The 22527-nt window shown below is 41.4% G+C and overlaps 1 protein-coding gene across 1 annotated transcript; it reads right to left on the bottom strand.

Annotated features, from left to right (window-relative positions):
- Window positions 1-422: 422 nt before the first annotated feature.
- Window positions 423-22163, bottom strand: PDGFRL (platelet derived growth factor receptor like). Its single transcript, XM_082238250.1, has 6 exons — window positions 21845-22163; window positions 18527-18806; window positions 6466-6617; window positions 4452-4745; window positions 3300-3439; window positions 423-1379 (listed from the first exon to the last, which is right to left on the bottom strand). The coding sequence occupies exons 1-6, from the start codon at window positions 22146-22148 to the stop codon at window positions 1191-1193; spliced, it is 1359 nt and encodes a 452-aa protein (XP_082094376.1). The 5' UTR covers window positions 22149-22163; the 3' UTR covers window positions 423-1190.
- Window positions 22164-22527: the final 364 nt, after the last annotated feature.

Below are 22527 nucleotides of genomic sequence, written 5' to 3'. Positions count from 1 at the left end.
CCAATAGAAATTATTTGAATTCAATTTGAATTCTACACTTGCTTAGAATTCTTTTAGTGCTTGGTGTGATCAGCAAAAGACCTTCACACTGAACACTAAAACTGGATCCTTCTACTATGTAAACAGCTGAGTAACATGCAGTAAGTCATGTCCCCTATACAGTGGTACCTCGGGTTACATACGCTTCAGGTTACAGACTCCGCTAACCCAGAAATAGTACTTCGGGTTAAGAACTTTGCTTCAGGATGAGAACAGAAATCGTGCTCCAGCGGCGCGGCAGCAGCAGGAGACCCCATTAGCTAACGTGGTGCTTCAGCTTAACAGTTTCAGGTTAAGAACGGAACTCCGAAATTAAGTACTTAACCCGAGGTACTACTGTATAAATATAAGAAAACTACTTTTAATATTAAATCTACAAATGCTTAAAACTTGCAGAGTATTTTATTTGTTTGATACGTATTTTACAAATGACAACAACATCAACCATTCAGGCTGCAGCTGTCTATTATACCTAAAGATGGCATATTAAAACACATATATTGTACTGCAATTTCTACAAAACTTACAATGACTAATTCTGCAGGGGGAATAAATTTTACAGAGCAAACTAAGCATTACATTCCAAGCTAGCAGGAGACATGTGCATCTATGTTACAAGTGATATTTATTTACTTTTCATGTGTGCAAATTAAAGCGCAAGGCTAATTTTAACGTTAACTTAGCTAGCTTTTATCTCCTAATGACAAAAGAATATTGTGAGATTATGGCTTTGAAATGTATATTTCCTAAAAAGTGACTTGAGTTATATTTAATGCTTAGCATTTATATAGTGCTTTAGTGTTCGGAATGTGATGGAGACTTATTTTAGCACCCTTTTGCAACCAACCCTGTGTGGTAATTCAGTGTTTCCATAATGAAGATAGGATGGTCATTTCTCTAAGGCCACTTTGAGTGGGAGAGGCAACACTGAGTGATGGATATTCTAGTTCCTGGTTTGGTTTCTAAGCCCTTGTGCTACACTTGCACAATAACCCTCATTTACAACCACATGCTTGCATTTGTGTTGCTCTAAAGTAAGAATGAATTATATTAAGATTTGTTTCCACTTATCTCAAGTTCTGAAGGCAAAGCTTGCCAGAAGCAGTCCAGCAATACATTTCCTGTTCCGTCTTGTCCGAGAGCTCAATATGTCAGATGAGTTCAACATAGGCAGCTACTGTGGTCTGTCCTCGAAGGTTCTGAGCTATACAAATATAGTTTCCACCATCAATGGTCTCAAAATCTTCAACGGTAATAAGGCTCTCGGAAATTCTCGTGGTGTGACCAATTCCTCTGTCGATCAGCCTCCAAGAGTCTTGGATAACCACAGGCCTTTCATACTAATGATTGGAAAACACTTAACATGAGATAGTCATCGGAAGCATTTCTGTAAACACAGTACTTAATTTTATTAACAGTAGTTTACTTGCTAGCGTAGGAGTTTTAATCTGAATGGCAGAGCTATTGCGGAAGATGCCGAGGCTGCTGGTTTTGCAATAAGAATCCCAGCTGTTCCCATACAATGAAAGATGTGTTTGCTGCTTCTAGGGCTGTCTTGTTTGTTTCTGCCCTTTTAATCTGAAGGGGAAACATGACCATTTAAGGCTGGCCTCTCTTTGTATTCATGCCAGATGAAGATTATTTACTGGGGAATTTTAGCACCTACATGCAGCCAGATCCTAGCTAGGCACATTTAACTGGAAGTAAGGCCAGCAAAGTGTGGCAGCAGATTACAGCCTTAATACAACATCCTCCATACTTCCTTAATGGTATTTTGTCTAGTTTAAACACCTTTGGGAAAACTGGTCCTATGATTTCTTTTGGGTCCAGATTATTTAGTACAGCTGAGTCTGGGACTCACCAGTGTAAGGTGATCAAGGATGTAAAGATGTAAGTCTTTTAAATACCACCTTTGAAAAGTTAATTGAATCCATGCAGTGGGTGGAACTTCAGACATTTGGTATGTAGTCCTGCCATCTGTTTTGTCAAGACTTAAAGTGGTTTTAGTGGGATTTATGCATGAGAGATCATGGGGCAGAACTGTGCCACTTCAGACACAGTTGTGGTAAAAATATTCAAAATATCCAAGTACCATATTGCAAAGGCACAACTGACTCTACCACCTCTCAGAACCAGAAAGAGGCTTTGGAACAAATTGCATTTTATCCTAATTTCCACTATCACCACACAAAATAAAGGAAATGTCCACAAATCAATGTTATTGTGTTACTAATAAATTTTAGTAGCCACATATTGCTAAACTGATGGCATGGGTTGTGCTTTGAGACAGGATGAGAGTTTGTGTTGCTGTAATAACTGCTTACACCAGCAGCTTCACAATCATATTAATCTGTGAATTTACAATAATATATTGAAAAATAAAAGGAAACTCGAAAGGGTCAATTACTGTTCTACAGAACAGTAGGTGAATATAACTTGATTTTCTAAAATCTAGTGGTGAAAAATCAAAGTGCAGAAGGGAAATAACCCTCAAAATTTTATCAGGATGTCCTAGTAGAAAAATGTTGTGATAGATTGTAATGATAAGCGCGCTCTGTAAAGCATATTCCTTATCTACTCATGTAAAAAGTAAAGGAACCCCTGACCGTTAGGTCCAGTCGCAGACGACTCGGGGGTTGCGATGCTCATCTTGCTTTATTGGCCGAGGGAGCCGACGTTTGTCCGCAGACAGTTTTTCTGGTTCATGTGGCCAGCATGACTAAGCCGCTTCTGGCGAACCAGAGCAGCGCATAGAAACACAATTTACCTTCCCGTCGGAGCAGTACCTATTTATCTACTTGCACTTGGATGTGCTTTCAAACTGCTAGGTTGGCAGGAGCTGGGTCCAAGCAACAGGAGCTCACCCTATCGCGGGGATTTGAACCGCCAACCTTCCAATCAGCAAGCCCTAGGCTCTGTGGTTTAGACCACAGTGCCACCCACGTCCCCTTGTGTCTACTCATGTAGATTATAGTAGTCCTTTTGTTAGGCTTTTGGGGCATAGACTTATCCAAAATATGGATGGCCAATTTTGGGCCAAATCAGGCCTTTGTGTATAATCTTTCCAAGCTAAAAGTGGCAGGGAAAAAAAAACAGATTACCAGTCAACATTACCCTCTGCCTGCATCGTTCTCAAGACTTCAGCAACTTTGTAGCGAATAAGCTTTGTTTTCATGCCTTCCAAAATTTCATGCTATTCATGTCATTTTCTATTTTGGTTTTTTTTTTTTTGAGAAATAAGAAAACAAGCAGCAGTTTACCTTTTGCCCTGGATATATCCAATTAAACTCCACTTCTACATCTGGCTCCCCCAAAACTGTGCACAGAACACTGATATCATCACCACCTTCTGCTGTACTGGATGATGCTTTGATTGTAGTTGAAGGCGGGCCACTAGGGACTGGTTCAAAGAGATGGGTGAGAGACAATAAAAAGTGATTCCACATTTTTAATAGCCTACCGGGTTGCAGATGGACCAGCTTGACTTGTAGAAATCAGCAAGTGAAAATTCCACAACATGGAAACCAAGATCACCAGCTGCTAATAGTTGCATTCAAGTTTCTGTCAACAACATTTACGCAGGGAGTAGAAAAAAATATCGACAATTTAAAATTCTACTCAAAATCAATTTTTAATTCATTATTGCTCAACCCCACCCAACAGACACACAACTCTCTTGTAATTTGCTCACAAATTAGCTGCAACTGCTGTTTGGGGGCAAAATTATTTGTTGGTGCAGATATATTACTGTAGTATTCTAAGGCTTCCCTTGGTTTTAAGTTTTCTTGGAAAATGTAGGTATTGCGTAAGGATAACAGAGAACTGCTATCTTCCGCCTCAGTTTCAAAACAGATATACACTCGAGGTTTGGAAAGTTTCACTATGCTGATAATTTTACTTGGCTGACTTCAGAAAACACATTTGAATGTGTTTTGCTTGTGGTGAAGTAGCCTGAGTAGTTCAGTATAAACCTGAGTACCTAGGTAGTTCACCATAAGGTAAAGCAAACGTAAAGGACCCCTGGATGGTTAAAAGTCCAGTCAAAGGTGACTATGGGGTTGTGGTGCTCATCTCACTTTCAGGCCAAGCGAGCCAGCATTTGTCCACAGACAACTTTCTGGGTCATGTGGCCAGCATTGATGAAACTGCTTCTGGTGCAACAGAACACTGTGATGGAAACCAGCGCCATTTACCTTCTCGCTGCAGTGGTACCTATTTATCTACTTGCACTGGCATGCTTTCGAACTGCTAGGTTGGCAGAAGACCACAGCGCCACTCACATCACCATAAACACAGATCACCACTGTGTTAACTTGTGTGGGAAATTACTCAGGGCCAGTTTAAAGCACTGCGAGAGTGTACAGTAGAACTTGCTTTGATGTTAGCCTGAGCCATTCGGTTAGTTTTTTTACCTTCCACATAAAGCAACTGGTACTTGATGGAAATCTGAGGTGCTCCCCACGATTCTGCTCTGCAGTAAACCACTCCCTTGTGATCGGATGTTGGATGCTTATAGATAAAACCCTTCTTCACGTCATAAATAATGTTGGTTCCATCCACTTGGATTTCTTCGGCTGGGAACTCCTGGTGCAATGAGACTTTCACTGATGGGCTGGTCACTCGGCAAGGAACTACCGCTGGCTTATCTGGGTTGAGGTAGACAACTTCAAAATAACTGGCAGAAGGAACAAAGAGCTCCCCTTTATCTGTAGGAAGAAGCAAGGCAATGGATATTAATCACGCACCAGTCATTACCATTTTAACCAGCACCATAGCAAAAACATCAATAATGGGAGAAATGGTTTATTAGCAGAAATCTGATTTTTACCAACAATAACATTACCTTTAAGAGTAGTTTTCTAAAAGAAAATGAATGAACTAATTTAAATATATAATGGCTTCAATGCATCTCTAATTTGCATGTCCCCTGTAAACAAATGCCTGATCTATCTCAGGGGTAAACAAATCACTCTTGGGAGACTAGTGAGCCTTGTGAAACACACACCCCAAAGTCACATGAAGACTGGCATACATGAAAAGTGGATAACAAGTTATCCAAGCCTGACCTAGTGAGAGAGGCAACCATAGTACCTCTGCAAAAATTACATTTTCAGTTGTGATTTCAAATACTTAGCAATTGAATTTAAACACTAAGCCCCAAATCACTAAGCCTTTATTGAATGTGGCCATGTGCTCAGCAGGGCCTCTCAGACTGCGAATGCAGCCTCCATAACACACTGCATGCAGTTTTAAAAGAATCCTAACAGCATATTTGGATCTTCCAGCATAAGTCTCAGAATGGTGACTGCATTTCTGAATTTTTAAAATAACCAGATCTTTTCAAACTGAGCTGTTGTAGTAACTTCACCACCTAGAATCCTCTACTTCTGATCAGAATCTGTTCTGGTAAAAGGTAAAGGACCCCTGGACGGTTAAGTCTATGGGATGCGGCGCTCATTTCTGCTTTCAGGCCGAGGGAGCTGGCGTCTGTCCACAGACTGCTTTTCCAGGTCATATGGCCAACATGAATAAACCACTTCTGGTGCAGCGGGACACTATGATGAGTGCCAGAGTGCACAGAAATGCCGTTTACCTTCCCACTGCTGTGGTACCTATTTATCCACTTGCACTGGCATGCTTTTAAACTGCTAGGTTGGCAGGAGCTTTGACAGAGCAACGGGAGATCACTCCATCCCACAGATTCGAATTGCCATTCTTGTGATCAGCAAGCCCAAGAGGCTCATTGGTTTAGACCGCAGCACCACCCACGGCCCCATATCTGTACCAATCATGATTTGTAGACCTGGTATCCTAGTTCAATCACCGCTCTTTACGCAGTGCATTTTCACCTCACATTATTGCTCCTTATCTTGCTTATTCATTAGGGACATCTACCCCCCACCCTGGTACCTGTCAGATGTCTCATCAGCTCCAAGCAGCACATCCAGTGGTGAGGAAATTAGTCAAAAACTTACAGCTTGAGGAAGGCTGCATTAAAGGATGATGTGCATGCAGTGACTTTTTAACTTCATCCACCACTGCACACCTTAAATAACCATAATGTGGCTGACTGTAAATTTTCTCTACAAAACAGACAGCAGGCACTAATTAACCATTCCTCTTTTTTAACTTGCTTTGATTTCCAATAAAATATTTTCAGTGTAAACAAGAAGCTTAAATAAGATAATGTATCACCAAAAGACGATGACTGATTGCATAAGCAAACCCAAATACAGCAGTGCTAAAAAATGAACTGCTTTGAAAAATGAGCATGTAACTAATGAGCACAAAGGGGGTATAATCTGCACTATCAGAAACACTTGCTGCCCACTCGATACAGGGATACCGTGAAGTGCAAAGATGAAAAACAAGATAGCATTAAGGAAGGACCTTTCTACCTCTGGAAGCAATGAGCCATTCCATTACCTGCAAAAAAGATGTACGTTGAGCCCGTTTTGGTCTCATCCTTCTTGCAATTGTAGCCACTGCATTGCAGGAGCCAGCAGCTGTATTGACCAGTGTCTGCTGCAGTGGCATTTGCCAGAATCAGTTGCCCATATCTGTCATGTTGCCTGATGCTAGCAAGGACAAAGAGAAAGCACAAAGTCAAAGGTTATGGAGGACCGTTTCAGTCCAAGAGCTGCATTAGTTCATGGCCAAGTTTATTGGGGCAACATGCCAGTGGCGGGTTCACATGACACGCCAAGTCAAGGTTTATAAATCAAGGTCCGGTTAACCATAGTTCAGAATGATGGTCTCAACTTGGCCGTAATGGCCTAATGGCGCCAGTGCCAGGGATCTTCTACTCGTTGTGCAAAAGGTGCACCAGGAGCAAGAGCCACCACCAAGGTTGCAGCAGGCGGAAGTGGAGAAGGGGACTTGGAGCCCATGTTCCTTCTCTTCAAGATATCAGCAACCAGTGTTAGAAACAGATATGAAAGCCAGGAGCAAAATGGTGCCTTAAACCTAGGTTTGGGTGCAACAACGGAATGTCTAGGCACACTTTTTTTATAACAATAACCTGAAAATTAATGAACTGCAGCTTAAATCTTATAAAGGTAGGTAGCCGTGTTGGTCTGCCGTAGTCGAAACAAAATAAAAAAAATCCTTCCAGTAGCACCTTAGAGACCAACTAAGTTGGTCAGATACAAACTTAGTTAGTCTCTAAGGTGCTACTGGAAGGAATTTTTTTATTTTGTTTCAACTAAAATCTTATGTTCAATTTTCACATGGTCTAGTCCTCATCTGAAGACTACAAAAAGCAAAGCCATACTTCCCCTGCCCGCCCCCTTAATATTCTTATGAGGGTCCCTTCTCCAGTCCTCAGAAAGTAGCTAGAAGTCGGGAGGCAGAAAAACGTCCTCCTTTCGTTCCAGCAGTGGCAGTTTTAATCTGAAATCTTAGGCGCAGTACTGCTCTCAGGGCTCAGAAACTGCTCACATTAATGAAATTCCCTGTTGCAAAATGCGCTGAGAACAATGGGGGTTTGAATGCTGGCAGCAACAGAGGGAAGCGGACCCCAGCCAACCTCTGCTGCTGGACTTCAATATACAAAACACCCAGGCAAGGAGTTTGGAGAATTCCAACAGAAACAGAAATGGTAGCAGAAACTGCCGTTGTTCACTTATTCATCCCATGTCCAGAACTGAAATCAATCTAGCAAATACAATCAATACAGTGGTACCTCAGGTTACAGATGCTTCAGGTTAGACTCCGCTAACCCAGAAATAGTACCTCGGGTTACGAACTTTGCTTCAGGGTGAGAACAGAAATCGCACGATGGTGGCGCGGCGGCAATGGGAGGCCCCATTAGCTAAAGTGGTACCTTAGGTTAAGAACAGTTTCAGGTTAAGAAAGCACCTCCAGAACAAATTAAGTTCTTAACCCGAGGTATCACTGTATTCACTGTTGGTATTGCTTTTGGCCCATACATGAAATAATTACTAACCGCCTCCCCTGTCATATGTATTGCATTTTCTTTGCACTGAAATGAATGGGATGGAATAACATAATGACAAAGTAATGACATAATTTAAGGACCAAGAACACTTACTCATCATGTGTGGTAAAGAGAATGAGACACAGCACCACAGATGCTCCTAATTAAATGTCACTGGTTAATACTGTTGATGATATTGATTTATGGGATCAAAACCAGTTAGAAACTCAGATATATAAACTAGATGCCAAGGGCACCTTAAATCTTGGTTATGGCCACCACAATGGAATGGCTATTTTCCAGGGAGTTGGACCAATTTTACAATTCTACGATTCTACATTGTTTGACTGTAGCTTGCTCTTACAACAATTCACTTGTACCAGGATGCAAGAAGGAGAAACACACACACAGTGGTAATGGTACAAACTATGGACTAAGGCAGAGTTTTTAAACTGTGACCCAAAAATCTCCACATAGTTGTAACTGGACCCATGCCAGTAGCAAAACGTGTCTGGTGCCTGGCTAATTTCTAACACTGATCAAAACATAAATACTCTGCAAGTGTTTGCATGACCAAAGCAACAAATACCACCAGACAATTTATTTCTGTTTCATGGCACTCGATATAAGAAAGCAAAGGCGATGTCAGTAAGATTGCACAGGGCAGCATTCAGTTTTTCATGTCCTCTTTTTCATGGGTAGAGTTGTCACAGAGATCCATTGTTAAAAGTAGAAGTCGGCAAATGTGTTCTCTCTTTTTCTCTCTTCAAAATATGGCAGCCGTATGACATATGCCCTTGGCACTATTAAGAAACCTATCATCATCATCATCATCATCATCATTATTATTATTACTGCTGCTATTTATAAAATTACTATACTGCACTTTAACTGCACAACACAGTAACAAACAAAACCAACAATCTGCCCCTCAACACACATACACAATTTCAAAGGGTATATAGATGGTTTTATTAGCCAAAGGCTAATTGAGAGGGTGTGGTGCTTAGGGTGGCAGAGGGGTTAGATATGGTCATTTGAAGAGAAGAGGATCTCTTTCCCAGTGACTCTATATATTGAGCACATAGGAAGAATAAAATGGGTAGAAATCCATCAGCTGTTTACTTGTGAATCCTGCTTGGCTTCTTGCTTATCTTTGGACCTCATAGGAAGGGGCTTGGCTGGTAGCAGCCATGGGAAGAATACTTTGCATGAGCCCCTTTTGGGGAGCTAACCAAAAAGTGAATAATGTGATTGTAGCTTAGGAATATATGCCTGTAGAGAAAATGGTAAGATATTCAATACTGTACTGAGTATCTCTAATACAGAGAAGCAGTTGTGCCTGAACAATTTTGACTCCCCCAGTTATCACAGTCTGCTAAATATCGTTAGAGCACCACTGAATGAGACAAATTAAGGTCAGAATTAATTAGCAAACCATACAGTTTGATTGGCTCAACTCTTTACACAATAAGCCATCCATCAAACCCTCTACATATAAGCCATCCAGCAATCAAAATAACTAAATAACTTTTCAAGGAAATCCATATTGTATCCCTAAGGAAGCTAAATAATTAGGACTTTGAAAGAAATCAATCTCTTCCAGAGTTTCCTTCCCACCCACATATGCACTGATTCAGTTCATGCAAAGCAAAGCTAGTTCTATTGCAGAAATGCCAACATTCTATTGTCCAAATCCCTACACAACCTGGGATATCTTTTTGAAATGTTAGTTCCCAGTAAGAACCCATTAAGTAGCACAAGATAAACTCGTATGTAGATGTATCAGTGCTGTGCAAGAAAGCCTAGGTGTGTTTTTTAATTTTAGGCAAGCACTGCGCTAACACAGAGTTTGAAGTTGGGTGAAACTTTAAAAAATCATAGAAATTTCAGCCCCACCCCTTTTTAAAGGCAAGTTTCAAGATGCTAGAAAGGCATGCTTGACGAAAGCAAAGAAGCCAAATGTACATGAAAAGTTTCAACCACTTCAAACCAGAGTTTCAGAGCCCCTCTGCATAGTTTGTTGTCTCTCCCATTGATTAGAAGCATTAAGATATTATGCAAAATAAACAAGGAAATATACTTAATATGCACAATTTAGACACATTGCAGAATTCAGTTTTCTCACCCCAAAATTTAGATTACTGTGGTATAAAATTTCCATTTAAAAGCGAAGTATAAAAAAACCTCAGCCCTCCTATAAGCACTCTATCAGCAGCTACCAGCTTCTTATATCTAAATTATGTGCAGCCTAATCCTATGCTTATTTACTTAGAAGTAGGGTCTCAGCAAGTTGATCGTTCTGAAACCAGTTCATTGGACTTCAGTGTTAATCTGAAAATGGTTCGAATTTTCTGGTGCAAAGGGTTTGAACTGTAACAGTCCGAGAAGAAGAAACAGAATGGTATCTGAGTTGTTTGTTTGTTTGTATCCATCAACACAAACAGCCAGCTTCAATAGAGATCTTAGTTCCTTAGGTCATTAAAACAGCCTGCAACCCCCTGCTGATTAATCTGTTCTATCGGCAACTGTCTAGGATGCTAACTGTTTTCTGATTAGCCCGCTCTCCTCTTTAAATGACAGTAGCTCAATTCAGAACTTCTTGCCAGGCCAGCACAGGACCAGATGGTCCCGCTGTGCTGGAATTATGGATATACTGTCTGCTTGGGACTTACTACCCTTTGCCCCTCCTTGAGAAGGCATGAGGTTGGGTGCAAGTCTCCCCTTCTGCAACTCAGCAGCATGTATCCAGACACACATTTGTTCTTTTGCATGAGTAAGTGAGGGGTAGCCATACACAATGGAGAATTAACCACCTATGAGTTCTTTCTCAAACATTTACTTTTATGTCATTGGCTAAAACCATTGACTAAAGCTTGCTTCCTGGTAATGAATGCTTTGTAAGTCAAAAGCTTGCATGTTTACCAAGAAAGTTGGAATAATAAGAGATATCCCTTAATCTGTTTCCTATGCCCATGAAAATTGCCTTAATTGGTGATGCACTTAACTTATCAAAGCATCATATGTACAGTAGATCCTGAAAAACAGGTTCACAAATTTCAGACGCATCCCTTTCTTTCTCAACTTGAAGTATGTCGCTAGAGAAATGCAAAATGTGGCAATTGGCAGAAACTGCTCCAGTTGCAGTCCATGATACCTAATCTTCTAAAGACTGACTGACTGAATGAACAGAACATTAATAAGAAGAAGTAGCACTTATATGGAGAATAAAGATAGAGGAAACAAAATTGATCCTCAATATTGATAAAATATGACATAAAGCAAATTCATATTACACCCTTGCATATTCATTTGACTAATGTCACTATTTACAGGAAATGGGCACCAAATGACTAAAGATGCTGGCAAGTACAGCATCTGAATACCACTTTAGCAGTGGTTAGAAGTAGCACACATTGAAGCCGACCATTGGAATAATAGCTTTGCAGTTTAGACAGACAGATGTGAAAGAGGACATCCCAGAATAATGACCACATCCGCACCACACATGAAAAGCACTCTTATACCACTTTAGCAGCCACGGCTTCCCTCCTAAGAATCCTGGGAACTGTAGTTTAAAGTGCTGTGAACTGTAGCTCTGTGAGGAGTAAACTACAATTCCCGGGATTCTTGAAGAAAGGCATGACTGTTAAAAGTGATAAAAATGTGTTTTTAATGGATTTGTGGATGTGACCAAAAACTCATAGTCACCACTTCAAACAAGCTGACAAATACCAACTTGAAAGGAGGGTAGCTGGAGTAACTTGGAGTTTGTAGGTTAACAGATCATATGCTTAAGGGCTAAACCTTGATGAACATATATTAATCACCCTATAGTTGAGTATCATCATGCATTTATGATTGTGAGGGCTACTCAGTTCTGCAAAGGCCAAGAGTAGATTCTAATGATTGGTTTGCAGGTTGAATATCACGTATGTGCAAGTAGGTACTGAAGTAAGAACACAAGGATAACTAAGGAAATAGAAGCCGACGAGTCAAGGGCAGTTTCCCATGACGGTCTATCTTGATTGAGATGAAGCCAAAACTACAAGGAGATGAAGGGTTTCACCCTCACAGACTCTGGGAGAAAAGGTACTATTACAAACAAGAGTGATGAAATTCTTGATACGGGAGCTTAGAGATTTCTTAGTGCTGAAAGAAGCAAACAGATCAGATATATTATTAATGTCATCAGTTCTTGCAGAAGAACTAGTAGTGATGTCAAATCAGCTTAATACGTCTTTGCAACAGCAAAATGCTGCCCAACACCCACAGCAAGCTCTGAATAACTTGGGAAACAGTGGAAAAGACATTTGTTTATTTATCTATTTATTTATTTTCTATACCACTTTATATTTTTAAGAAAAATCTCAGCGGTTTACAGCATATTAAATCAGGGGTTGGCAAGGTTTACCTCGCCTGGGCCAGTTCACTCCCGCGGAGATCGCTCCGTGGGCTGTATTGCGTCTGTGCAGACGCAACTTCAAGCACCTACGTCGACACGGCTTCTGGCGCCAGGGAAGCGAATCCCTGCTCTGCACAGGTTTAGCGCAGCACGCAGGGACTCACCGAGCAGGTGGCTTGGTTTGGGGGTGTCTCGTGGGCCGTTTAAACGACCCCCATGGGCCGCTTTATTATATCAATAAATCAATAAAACAATCTGAAAAATTCAAATATAGAGTATACAGTCAAAGCAAAATAACAGAAAACTAAAATATTATCTTAAAATATTTCAAAATAAAACATTACAAAGAAGGTCAACTACAGAATGCATATAACATAGTATAGGGCTGGGTAAGTCTGCCCCCTAGGCCAGGTGGAAAAAGCCTTGCAGGGAGCGGCCTTCAGCACTCACAGCTGGGCGATGTTCCTCCAGCCTCATGAGGAGTCTCTCTTGTAGGGCTGGATGAGTATGGGCCCTGCTCCCTAGGTCAGGTGGAAAGGGCCTTGTAATGAGCGGCCTTCACGCCTCACAGCCAGGAAATACGTACACCATATATACACCATCAGCATGGTAAGAGATGGTCATCCTAAGTGTTGCTTCTGGGTTGTTGTTTTTTTGGGGGGGAGACTGCCTTCTGTTCAGAGCACTTTTGTGGGAAAGATGAAATTGAAGGTAGAATCATTCATGATGAATGTAATGGTGCTCTTGATGAGCGCCAATTAAAATAAAGTGTGGCATGCCAGCTTTGGTAAACCTGTTCAGGATCACAATAATATCCTTCTACCAGGTTCTTTGCCTAGTATAGATGGAACCAATTATTGTTATATTAATCATAATCAAGAACATTCCAAAGGCTGAAATATGAAAAGCCCAAAGTATCTGAAACTGTAGTCTCTCATGGTTACAAATCATCCAAGTGAGACTTTCCCTAAACTATCTGCAAGGGCTGCAGCACTACCTGAATACTCTGTGCCCAGAGAATACTCTGTGCATCTCATGAAGAAAATGACAGGAAGATTTAGCTGAAAAAAGCCAGTACAAGAGTAATTCATCACCTGTGCACCATGGTATAGCTAGTTATTGATGGAAGCTTGAAGATACTCTTTCATTGTCTTTCCGTTCTTTGCTTTCAAAAAACAACACACCTTGGGTTTCCCCCCTGTCCTTCTGTATCCTGTAACAGACTGTTTGCCATACTTATGGACCTTCAGAACGTGCTGAGCCAGCTGAAGCAAAGGTAGCGGCATATTACCAGCCTCCTCATGAGGTAGTATTTGGGGACTAGTTTTAACAAGTGGCTATGGGCCTTCATGAGTACCATGTGAGTCATCCTCAAGAATACATCCAGCCAGCCAACCAACCAGAAAAGCCACTGAAGTGTACTTCTTGGAGGCAGTCAGCATCCAAAATCAGGTCCAGTCCTAGGATCGTGCAAATGGCAATCCATGTGGACAGATGGTCCAGGGGTCAGGGAATCTGATGATCATGGGGTCAAGAGCAAGAATCAGCAAGATAGGGTCAGGAGTTACAAGCATCATTACCAGCAATTGACTGCTGCTGGAAGCTCTGCTTAAGAAGGCTGAAGCCAGATGGTTCTCATCAGTACCTTCTCCACCTTGAAGGCTGGGACACTCCTTCTCCCCCTTCAGGCTGCTGTTCAGCAGGCGAAGCTGACTCCTGGCCCACAACAGACCTGAGTGCAACAGCACTCTTCCTGCTCTTGATTCCCAGAAACTACCGTACAGAGGCATACTGCCTCCAATAGTGAAGGCAAAAATTGAATTATCCTCCATAAATTTGTCTAATCCTTTTTTAAAGCCATCCAAGTTTATGGCCATCACCACCTCATGTGGGAGCAGATTCCATCTTCTATGAGAAAATTCACCCACCTGGTTGGATTGCAAAGCTATTTTTTCAGAACTTCAATATGTACTGCTACTTGCAACCATAACTGAGAACGTGGTACTAATTTCCTATACTTGGTAGTGTCTTCAGTTGTTTGGTGAATATGTCCTGTTATATAATAGCAACATGAACTACATGCTTACAGTCCTATTAAATTTTTACAGGCTTGCAATGGTCAGCTCTTTGGCATTTTATACGTTTGTTGGGCTCAGTTTCCTCTCTTCCAACTTTATTTTTCACTTACTATGTTGCTTTAGGCACATCAGTGGAAGAGAAGGAAGTGCTACAAGCATTACTCACTTTGCCTCAGTCATCGCCTTTTCATTTATGGCACTTGAAATCAAAGGATATACATTAATACGTGATTCACAGCTATGAAACTACATGCTCCCTTCTACAATAAAAATTCACTATGTCTTACACAGATTTAATTTTGAATAAAATTGTGAGGGTATTAAAAAGACATTGGTGATGCAACTTTCCTCATGCTAGAAATGTATTATTGCACACCATCCCATTCTCTGAGCCGTGCAAGATTCCAGGGGTTCTAGCTGCTTACCCAGAGTTTAGTTTCCTTGGAATGAGGGAGAACAGACACTGTATATGCAACTTGAGCCTATGATGGAGGGGCTCCCTCACAGCTGGGGGGGTGGGTAGGCTTCCTCTTACTGTGGCTGGCCCAGACGGATGCTTATTTGCAAGGAGAAGCTGGAAAACCTGGAAAATGACCCTCCTTCCCCTTTCTCCATTTTTGGAACTGTGTGCGACAGAGAAATCCTCTCCAAGCAAAGTTGAAAAGGGGAAGTTTTGTAGCTTACTTTCTTCTTTTGCTTCCTTCAATGTCTCAGAGATCAATTAAAAGTGGTGAAGAGATCAGTACACCACTACCTTCCCTTTTTGGGAACAGATGCACTTTGGTGTACTGCTTGCTTATGTGTTCGTTTTCTCTCTCTGTGTGTGTTTGGATCTAAGGGACAACATACATGTTTATACCATGTGAATACAGTGGTACCTCGGGTTAAGTACTTAATTCGTTCCACAGGTCCGTTCTTAACCTGAAACTGTTCCTAACCTGAAGCACCGCTTTAGCTAATGGGGCCTCCTGCTGCTGCCGCGCTGCCGGAGCACGATTTCTGTTCTCATCCTGAAGCAAAGTTCTTAACCCAAGGTAATATTTCTGGGTTAGCGGAGTCTGTAACCTGAAGCATATGAAACCCGAGGTACCACTGCACATAAAAAGGGCACTGCTGCATACAATCAGCTACAAAAACTGAGTCCTCTTTATACCGAAAATGAAATACCTGCAATGAAAGAAATGTGATGCTGACATACGAAGAACTTTGTATTTATCCCTTCCTGTAATTTGGAAGGAAAATGTAGCCAATCCACTTTAAATTATTTAACTACAATGGTTCAGCAGTCAACAATTTTTTAAGGAAACTTGTGGATTATTTATTCTTTTATTTTATTATTTAGAGCCTTAAGCTGCAAGCATTTACTACTCAGAAGTAAGTCCCATTGAGTTCGATAGGACTTACTCTTTATTATGTGCCTGATCATTATCAGTTTCTACTACTACTACTAATATTATATCATACAGTCATAATACTTCTTAGAATTCCTCAAATGATCTATTATTGTCTGAGGAAATCTACTTAAGGTTGAATGAAAGCCAAGATACATACACAGACAATTTTACTATTTGGAAAGACTACTTCTTCTCCAGCCTCTTTCAAACTATGTTCTATGTCCTTTATGAACAAATGTGTTGAGTTGTGTGTGTGTACGCAAACACATGTGGGGGGTGACATACTGGGTCTTTGCCCTGGGTGACAGAAAGCCTGCTTATAATAACAACCCATACCTTGTTGTTTAGTCGTGTCCGGCTCTTTGTGACCCCATGGACCAGAGCACGCCAGGCACTCCTGTCTTCAACCCATACCTAGGGCCATTAGAGCCCTTGAACAGTGGGATATTCTGTTAAGATTCCACCCCCACCCCAAACTCACAATAGTATTATGGTGTAAGCTTGGCAGGCCAGATAATACTTCATCGTGTACATGGAATGTCCTCTTGAGTTGGAAAGTACACAGGGGTGCAGAGAGAGAAAAGGAGCAGCGGTGTCAGAGGGAAGTACCAGAAATAAACACGGAGATAATTACAATGAAGCTTAGATGTATGCAAAGTAATTACAGTGACCATTCACAATGCAAGGCAGATAAAAGATCCTGGCATTTATAAGTTAATAAAAACATACAGGATATCTAGTTCACAATTATAACTTTGTTAGTATTTATGATGCCACAAAACCTTTTGCTGCAGCAGACTAACATGGTTACTAACATGGGGAAACCCATCCAGATGGGTGGTGTAAAAATAATAAATTATTAATTAATTATTATTATTATTATTACTCCTCCTCCAATAGTTCCCTGAGGAGAGGGATTGATTGTTAAACCGCTCTGGGAACCGTAGCTCTGGGAGGGGGAGGAGGTTTACTTACAACTCTCAGCACCATTAGAAAACTACATTTAAAAGTTCAGCATTTTAAATGGGTAGCCAGATGCTGAGACTACTGAAGTACTAAAAAATACTACAGAGTCCTCATTACAAATTTACCATATCCTTTCAGGACGTAACACCTTGGAAAAAGCGGTCTTCATTTGTCAAAGTACCTCGCTTACTTTTACAGTCGGGCATTTTGGCATTTCGCTCTAATACTACACAAACACATTAAAAGTACAGTCAGTTCTGCCTTTACATAATTATTTATTAACTCCCTCTGGCCTATGTGACAATAATATTTCTGGTGAAATCTGCCATCTAGTGGTCAGATATGCTGCAGCTCAGTTAACTGCATAATAAAAACAAGACCACTTGGAATAATTGCAATACTATACTGGATCTGGCTGACTAATGTATTTTCTAACTTGAGTGTGATGGAAGTTCATCAGAGATAGAGGGATGTCGTATCTCGGAAAGCGTTTGCATTTTCTGGCTACCAAGGTCTGTAAAACCTCATACACTTCTTTCATGACATTATTTAAACTACATTTCAGAGTAATTGGTACTTGTAGCAAAAGCCACAACCGGTATATGAGCTTTTAAAAATCATTATTATCCCAAAGCAAGATACCAATTACTATAAACACAAATAGTGCTAACCATATATATCAAAGTTTGGCTTACACATTTTATTATTCAGCAAAGTTCATTTATTTCTAATAGTAATTAAAATTTGGTGACTCTCCTAGGGAATCAACCCCCCCAAAAAAAGAAAATGTTCACGGTAAGGAACAAAACTTAGATAGGGGCCCTTGTCATGCAGCTAAAATTCATCTACACTTCTATCTTAAGAATGCTATTCTTGTTAGAAAACCTATCTTGCAACAGCAGGTGCAGGATGTATCTAGAAAAAAGCTTACTTCACACAGTTTGCAATATGGCAAGCTAAAAGTAATTACAAATAAAGACTACTTTCCTAATCTAGTCTAGAACATTCTCCTCTTGTGATAACATCTACCTTTTATTGCTATGTATCTCTTGGGCAGATGGGAATACAGTGGTACCTCTGGTTACGAACTTAATTCGTTCCGGGGGTCCGTTCTTAACCTGAAACTGTTCTTAACCTGAGGTACCACTTTAGCTAATGGGGCCTCCCGCTGCCACTGCCAAACGATTTCTGTTCTCATCCTGAGGTAAAGTTCTTAACCCGAGGTACTACTTCCGGGTTAGCGGAGTCTGTAACCAAAGTGTTTGTAACCCGAGGTACCACTGTACACCCAATAAGAAACTTACATCCGAGTTAGAAAACTAATTTCTGTAAACCACGTGTGTGAAACAAGACTACCGCTGCACTCCTAAATCCATTCAGAAGGCCTAATGAATTTTTTGGACTTACTTCCGGATAAATACGCACATGATAACACTACAGCTACAAAGAAGTTTCCAGATATTTCATCTGAGCAAAAGTCCCTGTCCCCTCTATTTAGCTTGAGTTCTGTTTTAGGTGAAATTCTATGGAAACTGAACATTGGCAATGGTCTGTCATAAATTCCCTCTGGTCTGAAATCTTTTCCCCTTCTCTATACATTCCAATATATTTTACCAAAGGAACATCAACATTTGCATTGGTTTAAAAAACAACAACAGTAAAGTTTGGGCATAACTTTATTCATTTCCACCTTTCAAAGTCTTACCTGACCCTGTTGTGATCTGAAGGATGGCTCCATTCAATTTTATTTCCTTTACACCGCAGTTCTAAATTCTGCCCTGCAGAGAGGCTCAGAGTAGCAGCAGGTTTCTGAAAACGCCCCTTATCCATCACCTGTGTCATTATGGAATGGATTTTTGGAGAAGCATCTGTGGATTCTCTCTCCTTTAGTTTGGGAGTTTTGGGTTTTACTTTTTTGTTAGCGGGTTTAATCCTGTTCTCTCCCGGTTCCTTCGGACGCTTGTTCTTTGCAGGCTGTCCAATAGCTATCACGAGAGAGAAGAAGAAAATATCATGCTCTATTTTGGGTACAAAAAAAATTTCCTGAAAGGGGTTTTTCACCTCACATATAGAAAGGAACCCAGAATATTGACATAGGATTAGCATTTGTAACCAATTTATTTTAAATAGGGCAAGACAGCAGGGAGGGCTTTTGTGTGTATATACATCCTGTTCATTTTTTGTTAGTTCAGGATGCTCACCAACAGGCAATTTTAAATCTGCATGGATTTAAATTAACACATGCAAATAAGCAATTACTAGGTCTTCCCACGGGATAAGATGACACTTCTGTGTAAAATCAATTATCTTTGCCAGAAGCTACTACTCTTAGTTAGCATTCAGATGAACACGCAGTTGTAGAAAGAACAGCTGAGATTATAGGTTTGGAAGTTGGCTTAGAATTCTAGAAAACTAAACTTGGTTTGTTCATGTAAAACTACTTGTAATCCTTAATTCTAATGTTTTTCCAAGAGATATATTCCCCTTTTAATTAGTACTGTATTATCCTTGTGCTAGCGCCTTTAAACGGATTCCATGGGGAAATACTGTGCTTTGGAACAGAAACACAAATTACACCTGCAGTGACTGATCTAAGCAAGCTCATTCATGTACTGCCGGTCACTTGATACTGTACTGGGATAAATATGCCTATTTGACAATCTACTTAAGAACAAGGGCCACAGAGCAGGGTGGGAGTGCACATCTGTACAGTGGTACCTCAGGTTAAGTACTTAATTTGTTCCGGAGGTCCGTTCTTAACCTGAAACTGTTCTTAACCTGAAGCACCACTTTAGCTAATGGGGCCTCCCGCTGCCGCCGCAGCACGATTTCTGTTCTCATCCTGAAACAAAGTTCTTAACCTGAAGCACTATTTCTGGGTTAGTGGAGTCTGTAACCTGAAGCGTATGTAACCCAAGGTACCACTGTACTGAGCCTCAAGCTACCAGGTGACCCAGACTCTGAGGTTTCATTTCTTAAAAAGACAATGAGAAGGAATTTCCTGGTTCATTTTGAAGAAGGTATTCGGTCTTCCTCAGGGTAGATATGTCTCCCTAATTCTAGTCTCTAGAGTCAAACAATTGAGAAGGACTGCCTGGTTCATTATGAAGTTTCCCCCGCATGTTCCCTAGTAGGAGATAAACAGGAGAGAAATTCAGTATTTTAGTGCAGCTGTGACTGGACAGTAGCATGCCCACCCAACAGCAAAAGCAGCATTGCTCTTTCCAACCAAGGTTTAATTTCATGCAAAAAATGTTTTTTCTTCCTGAGTATGCAAGCATTAAGAAAATCATATCTATCGTTAGTATATACATCTTTCAGGGTAGTGGGCATTGCAGTTGCCCAGCTGATGTAATCCAGTGCTTTTTTTTCTAAAAAAAATGTTTAGGGGTACTCTCATTTTCCTACTCATATTGAAATACTGACACCAAACTTAGATTCACAAAATGTTTAGGGGTATGTGTACCCCTGCGCCCCCCCTCCCAGAAAAAAGCACTGATATAATCCATACCTTCTCATAGCAAACCGGTTGCTATGAGTTTGTGGCTACCAGACATTTCTAAATCTCCGGGTTTAGTAGGTGTTAGAATTTAATCAAGGTTTGGGGTGTTAAAAGCTAACTAAGACCCGTATGTACTGAACTGTGTGCTAGGCATGTCTAGTGCCTTGGAATTAGCAAGTGTCCAAAGCTGTCAGGGCTGGAGTCAGACATAGGTCAGGAACAAAACCAGTGAAGTTAACTTTTTATTCAAGGAAACTCTTCTTTGAATTAGTTATGAGTTACTGACATTACTTAAATGTTTAGTTGGGGTTGGCGGTTATTTTAATTTGGGCATAACTGCAAACTGTTTATTCTTGTTATTGGTTTCTATTGATTTATTGGACTGTTTGTTTGTTGCTCGTATTGGATATTTTGTTTTTTAATGTTTGATGTTTTGTTGCGTTTTTATATATGCTGTAAGCTGCCCAGCAAGATGGGTGGGATATAAAATTTAAAAATATTATTTTTTATTTGGGGGGGGGCAAAAAGACTTCAGCCCCTAGGAGTGGTGCAATGGTTAGAACACCAGACTGAGCCCAGACACCCATCTTCAATACACACATGTACCCAGAACCAAATTGATTTAATCTTTCTCTCTCTCAATACACATCAGATACGGCGCATGACCACAGCAAAACAGTTTAATGTCCTGCAACTCAATCTCAAAATTAATCCCAAAAAATAGTTTTGGTAGACATTTCTTGCAATACTACAATATTTTCTGCACCAAGTATCACAGACAGGCAAATAATCTTCAAGTTACCTGGATTGGACATTGGGGCATCCTAACCAAGTACTAAAACTCGTATGAAATTATCAGATACGAGACCCTTTGATGCTCACAGGGAGCTTTAAATGCACGACTGTGCCAGGCTTTGCAAACGATCAGTTGTGTCTTCCACTGGTGAAAATCACAAATTTTACCAGGATGCTTTATGCCGTTACCCTATTTTACATCTAACTTGAATAGAAGCTTTGTTCAAACCTTAATACATTATTATATTACAGTAACACCATACGATATCCCATAACATGATATTAAATCCTTAATTAAAAAAACAAGTTTTGGGGTTTGTTGGTTTGCTTTCAAAGCTATGCATGTGAGCCATGCTGAGCAGCACAGTCCTGTGGTAACTAAATGGGGTGTGGAGAAAAATAAAAAAAACCCACGTCCAAATTCTCAGCATTCTTTCCCGGGGCGAGGAGGGGTGGCAGCAGCAGCTAACGGACTCCATTAATCTGAGGCACACTTGCTTAGCCAGGAGGAGGAAGAGGCGCTCTGCCAAGTGGCGGGAAAGGCGGCAGAAACTGGGAGGCGGCAGTTCTCCCTCGCCCCCAAAAAGTTTTATAAGTGCGGCGTTGCATGGGATACACGCCATGGGGTGGGGGGGGTTTCAAGGGTGTTTTTTGAAAGGGATGCTGAGCGTTGGAAGAAGGCGGTGGGGCGCGCAAGACGCACAGCGGCCACCCGGGCGGACTCACCATTTTGCAGCGTTTGGTGGAACAGCAGGAGCCCGAGGAGCAGCGGCCACGGCTTCATAGCGGGAAGGAGAGGAGAAGTTGGCCGGGAAAAGGGCCCGCCGTCACCTCGGGAGGGCGGGAAAGCGTCGGCGAAGGAGGCCGAGGCAGGCGGCCCGGCTCGACTGAGGCGGTTGTGAGGGAAAGCGGCCTTTTCCTTTCCCGCCCTCAGGCCCCCCGCGAGGCTGTCAGTCATTAGTAGCGCTCGTGGCAGCGACGCCGCCTCAGGAGCGAGTTCTGGAGTTAAGTGGGGTGGAGGACGCCCCATTTTCTGTTAGTGAGAGACTCTCGCCCACCTCACCACACGCCCTCCAGCTGTCTCTCCTCCTCAGGCGCATGAGAACAGGGTGGTTGTTTTCAGTATCTTTCTTCCCGCCAAGCCTGCGTTAATCCCATCCACATTGGCCCCAGCTGAGCTGGACTAGGAGAGGCGCCATCAGTGTCCGCATGGCACCGGCTCCTGGACAACACCTGTTTTTTAAGTGGCCGTTGAGCTTCTGGCGCTGGCAGGTGCTTTTTATGGACTACATTAATGAAGGATGTTTTAGTGCCCCAGCAGGAAAGGTTATTGCACAGTTTGGCGCGCAAGCCAGTGTTTCCCAAACTTGGGTCTCCAGCTGTTTTGGGGACTACAACTCCCATCATCC

Source organism: Podarcis vaucheri (genome assembly GCF_965113315.1).
Source record: "Podarcis vaucheri genome assembly, chromosome: 9".
Classification (NCBI taxonomy): Eukaryota; Metazoa; Chordata; class Lepidosauria; order Squamata; family Lacertidae; genus Podarcis; species Podarcis vaucheri.
This window is presented reverse-complemented; position numbering and strand designations above follow the sequence as displayed.

What these genes read in the sequence shown, in the direction of transcription:
- PDGFRL (XM_082238250.1), bottom strand. Translation starts at nt 22,148, where the DNA reads ATGGGGCGTCCTCCACCCCACTTAACTCCAGAACTCGCTCCTGAGGCG. An exon ending in CCACCAAACGCTGCAAAATG is followed by an intron (nt 18,807 to 21,844) that starts GTGAGTCCGCCC and finishes CTCTCGTGATAG; the next exon opens with CTATTGGACAGCCTGCAAAG. An exon ending in GGATATATCCAGGGCAAAAG is followed by an intron (nt 1,380 to 3,299) that starts GTAAACTGCTGC and finishes TCCAATCATTAG; the next exon opens with TATGAAAGGCCTGTGGTTAT.